This window comes from Mandrillus leucophaeus, unplaced genomic scaffold (genome assembly GCF_000951045.1).
Source record: "Mandrillus leucophaeus isolate KB7577 unplaced genomic scaffold, Mleu.le_1.0 Scaffold13, whole genome shotgun sequence".
NCBI classification, from domain to species: domain Eukaryota; kingdom Metazoa; phylum Chordata; class Mammalia; order Primates; family Cercopithecidae; genus Mandrillus; species Mandrillus leucophaeus.
In genome coordinates, this window is record NW_012101254.1 from 5,351,854 (window position 1) to 5,359,100 (window position 7,247).

A 7,247-nucleotide genomic window follows, 5' to 3' on the forward strand; every position below is an offset into this window, starting at 1 on the left:
TTTTTTTTTTGCATTGTTAGTAGAGACAGGGTTTCACCACGTTGGCCAGGCTGGTCTCGAACTCATGACCTCAGGTGATCCACCCGCCTTGGCCTCCCAAAGTGCTGGGATTACAGGCATGAGCCACCGCGCCTGGCCCAGTTTTACTATATTTTAACTCTTTTTTTTTTTTTTTAAAGAACCATTTCAATGCCTTCTGCTGTACTTTAGGTATTTCTGGGCTTACCTTCCTGACTGCAGTAGCCTGCAGGAAATCCTGCAGGGAAATCATTTAGCATGTGTCGCCATCCTGCACCCTCACCCCAGAACTCTTTTCCATCATGGAGCAGCCACCCCCTCCGTGAGTACCTTCACCTTTCCCCAGCAAGGGTGTTTTCATTAAAGGCATTCATTTACTATTCAGTCCATGTCTGTTTCCTTTAGTGGCTTGCAGAAATGTGGTTTTTCACATACAGAATCTAGGAAAACCATATTAGAAAATCTATACCTTTATTTAACTATTTAGCAAAGCTTTCACAGTGTGAAATTTGTTCGAATACTTGTATCTCTGTATCTTCAGCAATATTTTCTCTGCATCTTCCAACGTGCTTACATGTTGTGTCATAGGTACTATTCGTGCTACCAGCAGCTACCACATCAACTGCCCTGTTTTCAGTCTCTATAAGACATGCTGTGTGTGTGTGTGTGTGTGTGTGTGTGTGTGCAGAGTCATGTGACATGGATCTAAGGAGTGTATTGGTGTCCTGGCAACCACCTCCCTCCCATCACTACCAGCAAAGACAAGGGGAGGTCCCCTGGGAAAGGAAGCTTGGTATCTCATTCCCTGGCTGGCTGTGCGCTTGGGCAGTGAGCCTGTTGGCTTGCCTTGCACCTGCCTGAACACAGGAAAAGAAAACTGATGCAGGGCTTCTTGTTATGTCTGCCTGGATACTCATGATTTCTACCCCATAGAAAAGGACTTGTATTTAGAGTAGGAAAGGTTTCAGCTCTGACATTCTCTTGTTCATTTGCGTTTTCATTATAACTATTATCTTCAATTGCGGTGTCCTTGCAGGAATCTTGTGAAGTCACATATCCATCTGCAAGAGTCATCCCCAGCACCCCATCATGCTCAGGGTCCTGGCTCAGTGAGCCACCATCTACTCTGAGATTTAGATTGTGTCTGTTGTTTTCATCTCAAACCCAGGACACAGTGTTTGTAACAGATGAGAGAGGCCCAGGGAGACACAGCCCCGAACCTGATAGACCTCCTCCCTTTTCCTCCCTCCTCACCCACAGGTCAACCCTTTCAGAGACCGTATCTGCAGGGTGTTCTCCCACAAAGGTGTGTTCTCCTTTGAAGATGTGCTGGGCATGGCATCTGTGTTCAGCGAGCAGGCCTGCCCAAGCCTGAAGATTGAGTACGCCTTTCGCATCTATGGTAGGTGCTGTGGGGGACTGAGGGGTGAAGGGTGGAAGGGCCATACACAACATACCATATCTGGACTCCATCATCAGTTCATTGATGGATGGTGTTAACTGGGGTTTGCTGGGGTATCTGTGGGTATGTGGCATATTTTGCATGTACCATGGAGTGAAAAAAAAAAAAGATGGAGAATGACAGCGTCAATGGATAGACTCCCCTCCATGTCATCAGAGAGCAATGGAGTCATTGGCCTTGATATTTGGTGTTAGTGTGTGGTGTGTGGGCAGGCGAGAGAGAGAGAGAGAGAACCACATATGCATGTAAAGGATTTATGCTTATTTGGCAGAAGGAGCATTGGATAGGAAATTAAGGAAATTTGAACAATCTTGGACAAATCATTTCACCTTTCTGGGGCTCAGTTTTCTCATCTGTAAAATGAAGGGATAGAGAGAGATAATCTCTGAGGTCCTTTGACGTTTTTTGGTCTCTGACTGTCTCGGGGAGTCAAAAGACTCTGCTGAAGTTCTGCTTTTCACCAGGCAAATGTCCGCTTAGCACAGCTGGGATGCAAGGGAATTCTCAAAAGGAATCAAAAGGAAAGAAAGAAGTCTTAAGATGCTTTCAAACAAACCAGGTGCAAGTCTTTAGTGCATCCTGATAACTCTTTGGCCCCAAAGGACTTGCACATTTAGACTTGTTCGTTTGCATCTCACGTTCCTTCCTTTCCTGCCAGTTCCTCCCCAGTCTCCACATGGTGGACTCCATCTCATTTCTGCCTCACTCAAGTGGGATGTGGGTAGAAGACAGTAGAAGAGCTTTAAGCCAGATGGACTTACGAGGCCTCAGTTTTTTCATCTGTAAAAAGGACTTAATATTTTTGTATCCCGTACGTCCTCAGGTTCAGCATTCAGTAAGCACACGTGAAATCACAGAGTTCCCTCCTGAGAGTGGCTGAGTAAACTCCTATCATATGGTCACTCCTGCAGATAGCAACTATAAAACTCTAAACTAAATACAAAAATCAACTAGCTGATGATATTGGAAAGCTATCGAAAGCGAGATGTGTTCTAGAGAGAGCTGATGCCTGGAAGAAGGAAACGGTAGAAGATGGGTTTTCCTTCACCCACCTTTTTTATTTTTAACTTTTCTGTCCTGAAAGTAGGCTTCAGTGAGTGGAAACGCTGGACTCATGCAGGCTGATGGAAACACTGGACTCTTTCTGACTTGAAGAGCCGAGAGTTTGGGGCACACACAGCCCCTGCCAAGTGAGGGAGAGCCTATGAAAGAGAAAGGGAGTCCAAATTTTGCGTGTAAACTGTGCCCGTATCTCTTCCTGACCTCTACACCACAAACACGAGGGCAAAGTCAAAGCAGCTCAGCTAAGGATAAAAGAACTAAACTGAGATTTGAGCTTCCACTACCTTTTAACCAGATCCACGAGTGACAGGGTTTGCACTTTGAGTCCAAATCAATTGCCTGCTAAAACCAAAAATTCAGCACTCTTTGGAGAAATACAGAGTCTCTACAACAAAACATTTATAATGTCCAAGAAGCTATTCAAAATTGTACACGATGTACAAAAATACTTTTTAATTGATGAATTCTCAAGAATGGAGACTGACTGACATGACCCAGATGTTGGAATTAGCTAATAAAGATTTTAAAACAGCTATTATAACTGTATTAGTCAGGATTCTGCAGAGAAACAGAACCAATAGGCTATTTATGTGTGTATATGTATGTGAGTGTATGTGTGTGTGTATATATTTGTGTGTGTTTACATGTGTGTATATATATACACTTACATATACACACACACACACCTATCTCCACATATATATGTAGAAAGAGAGACAGATTTATTCTAGGAACTGGCTCATGTGATTACGGAGGCTGAGAAGTCCCATGATCCGCTGTCTGCAAGCTGGAAAGCTAAGAAAGGTGGTGGCGCAGTTCATTCTGAAGGTCCAAGAACCAGGAGCATCAATGTCTGTGTATGGGAGAAGATGGATGTCTCAGCTCAGATTGTACAAATTCATCCTTCCTCCACCTTTTTGTTCTGTTGGGTCCTCCATGGATGGAACAATGTCCAGTTGGTGAGGGTGGATCTTTACTCAGTCTATTGATTCAAATGCTAATCTCTCCCAGAAACACCCTCACAGAGATACCCAGAAAGAATGTGTTGCCAGCTATCTGGGCACCCTTAGCTCAGTCAAGTTGACACATACCACTAATCATCACAGTATTCATGCCCAAGGATGTAAAAACTGCTCATAACAAATGAAAAGATAGGAAATCTCAGCAGAGAAGCAGAAATTATAAGAAAGAATCAACTGGAAAATATAGAACTGAAAAGACATCTGAAACAAAAATTCACTGGATGAGCTTAACGGGAGAATTGAGATAACAGAGGAGTCAGGAAACTTGAAGATAGATCAATAGAAATAACCTAATCTGAAGAACAGAGAGAAAAATTACTCAGGGAAAGGAGAACAGAGCCTCAGAGACATGAAGGACAATAGAAAGCTCTAACATGTATCTAGGTGGAGTCTGAGAAGGAGAGGAGAGAGTGAATGTGGCAGAACAGATATCTGAAGACCTAATGGCCCCAAATGTCCTACATTTGATGTAAGACACAGATTTATGGTGAACTCCAAGCAGGATATGTAGAAATTAAATCACATACCCAAATTAAGTTGGCTTCGTAGGCCCCACCTGTCTATACCAGCTTTCCTCCTTCCTTCCCCCAAGTATTTCTGGGAGTCTCCAGGGGGATCCCAATGCATCCAGGGAGTTGGAGCCCTCTAGCCACTGCTCCTGTCGGCCAGGCCTCCCACAGGTGGCAGCTGTGTTGGCTCAAGCCCCCATCAGTGCTCCTCTGGCTGGGGTCGCTCCTCTGGAGGATGCCAGCCTAGGCTTGGTGTTCCCGTCTTAGCCAAGAGTCTTTAGGTTGCAAACCGCAGAAACTTACCTATGTAAAAGCCACTGATAAGAACCAGCACTAGATGAGATTTTCATTGTGTAAGAAATTACCACAAGCTTAGAGGCTTTAGATAACATACATTAGTAACCTCACAGTTTCTGTGGGCTAGAGTCCAGGCATGACTTAGTTGGGTCCTCCTCTTAGGGTTTCACAAGCTGCCATCAAGCTTCCGGCTGGGGTGCCTTCTCACCTGGAGGGCACTTGACTGGCGGAGTCTGCTCCTGAGCTTGCTCACGTTGTTGGCAGAATTTACTTCCTTATGTCTGCAGGACTTAGGGCCTTAACTTCTTGCCGGCTCTCAGTCGGAGGTTGCCCTCAGCTCCTGGACACCTGGGCCTCTCAACCTGGCCACTTGCTTCTTTAAAGACAGCCAGCAGGAGAGACTCTTGAGTCACCCCACTGGCAAGATGGAGTCATAAAAGACAGCATGTTGGTGGAAGTGATAGCCCATCAATTTTGCCAAGTTTCATTGGTTACAAGCAAGTCACAGTTCCCACCCACACTCAAGGGAGTTGGGGATTATACAAAAGCCTGAGCACCAAGACGTGGGGCTCTTGGGAGAGAGGTCACTAGAGTTCATCTGCCAAGAGCATTATGGAGCCCATGGTGGAAGTGAGGCAGGACTCCTGGGGCCCTGTGGCACAGCTGGATGATAGTCAAGAAGCCAGGCAGCTGTGGTCTCCTCTCCACGGCTGCCTCGTCTCTCGTCTCTGCCTCTCTCTGTGGGCTTTCCTTCTCCTTCTGCAGATCTGCTATGCCTCTGTGCCCACAGGCCAAAGATGACTCCCCGGCCCCCACATGGCCTGCAGGCTTCACTCTGAGTAGCCACAAGCATCTCTGTTTCTCCCTTCTGTTTTCTCACCCAGCCTATGATCTAGCTTCCCCTGGGATAGGTGACCAGCCTTGTCCAATCACCTGCAGCCAAAAAGAAGCAGAGTTGTGAAACAAGCATGGCTTCAGAGGCCTGCCACTGGGGTGGGGACACTTCTCAGAGATGGTAGAGCGTAGGCTGGGCAGAGGCCACAAAAGACGTCTTCCTCTGCTGACTTTCTGTGGTTTCCTGAGCTAAACAAACAAAAACACTCAAACCCTTCAGGAGAGAGGTGAGCAGCAGGTTCTCCTTGGGCTTCAAGGCACAAGCTAAATCGTGTTCAGCTGTGACGTGGGGAAAACACTCACTGTCCCAAGAGGTCAGACTGAGAGCCTCAGGGCAGATCAAGGACTAGACAACGCAATATCCCCCACAATGTCTTTGTATCTTCCTCCCCCGACTCTCTCCAGGCCCCTTGGAGCATATAGGTTCCTTCCTCCAGCCTAAGCACAAACACAAAAAGCTCAAAGCCTTCATGCAAATCAGCTGTGCAAATAGACGCCCAGGGGCTCATAAATGCCCAAGCTTCATCAAATAGACTCAGACGAACCTGAATTCTCTCAGGGCTCAGAAGGTTTCTTTACAGAGCTGTCAGCAAGATTAGAGATGGGACACGTGGATCCTGAGCCTGCGTAATAACTCGAGGAGGGAGTGGTCCACGGTGAAGGATGAAGAGGGATCAAAAAAGAGGGGAAAGGAGACAGAAAGGGAAAGGAGAAGGCAGGCATGGTAACTGTCATGGTGATGATTCTCAGCAAAAGCCCAAAGATGGAACTCAATGCTCCGGCCCCTTGCTACCCGCGGTGTGGTTCACGGACCAGCAGTATCAGCACTGCCAGGAAGCTTATCAGAAATGCAAAGCCCCAGGCCCCATTCCACCCACTGGATCTGAATCTGCATTTTAGCAAGATCCCCAGCAGATTCCTCTGCGCTTTAACGTCTAAAAAGCATTGCTCTAACCCACTGCTTTTCACACTTGGCTGTACATTGAATCACCTGTGAGTTGTTTTTTTTTTTTTTTAAATACAGATGCTTGGGCCCCAGCTCCAGGGACTTGATGGAATGGTATTGAGTATGTCCCGGGCTTGGGCTTTTTGGAAGCTCCCTGGATGGCTCGAATGAGCAGCAGACTGTGAGAGCTGTTGCTCTAAACTGCTGCAGGAGTTAGGGTTGCATTCAGTGATGTGGAGCAGTGGCCATGGTATTACAAAAAAGAAAAAACAAAGTCTAGAGTCAGGCATCCAGAGTTGGGGCAATGGCTTCAGGATGTTACTGAGGGTCCAGGCTCCTTCGAGCTTCCTATTCTGCCAACAGTCAGGGACCGTTATCCTCATAGTCACAACATGGGTTCTGTGCCCAAAGACATCTTATCTTCATTTCAGGAAGAAAAGGTGATAGGAAAAGGGATCAAGATAAAAGTACATCCAAAGTACAGATAAGTCCACTCTCCTTTCACAAGCTTTCTTGGAAGCCCCCGCCAGCATTTTTGGTTTATATTTCATTGGCCAGAACTATGTCACCTGGTTACCCATAGCTGCAAAGGAGACTTAAAACATCCAGCTACACATTTTAAGCTGGACATGGTGTCATCCTGAAAAGAAACTGCAGTTATGTTAGTAAGAAAGACAGGAGAATGGCTTTTGGTCAAGAATCCAGCAGGGGCTGGGTACAGTGGCTCACACCTGTAATCCCAGCACTTTGAGAGGCTGAGGTGGGTGGATCACCTGAGGTCAGGAGTTCGAGACCAGCCTGGCCAACATGGTGAAACCCCCATCTCTACTAAAAATACAAAAATTAGTTAGGCATGGTGGCAGGCACCTGTAGTCCCAGCTACTCGGGAGGCTGAGGCAAGAGAATCAGTTGAACTTGTGAGGTGGAGGTTGCAGTGAGCCAAGATTGTGCCACTGCACTCCAGCCTGGGGAACAAGAGTGAGATTCTGTCAAGGAGAAGGAGGAGGAGGAGGAGGAGGAGGAGTTATTGGGATGGG

General features: G+C 46.6%; 1 protein-coding gene across 1 annotated transcript in view; it reads left to right on the forward strand.

Annotated features, from left to right (window-relative positions):
* CIB4 (calcium and integrin binding family member 4) overlaps positions 1-7,247 on the forward strand; it is a 59,595-nt gene that overhangs the window by 44,082 nt on the left and 8,266 nt on the right. The window contains exon 4 of the mRNA XM_011972668.1: positions 1,279-1,420. Coding sequence (XP_011828058.1) covers positions 1,279-1,420 — 142 coding nt within the window. The remainder of the gene's footprint in view (positions 1-1,278; positions 1,421-7,247) is intronic.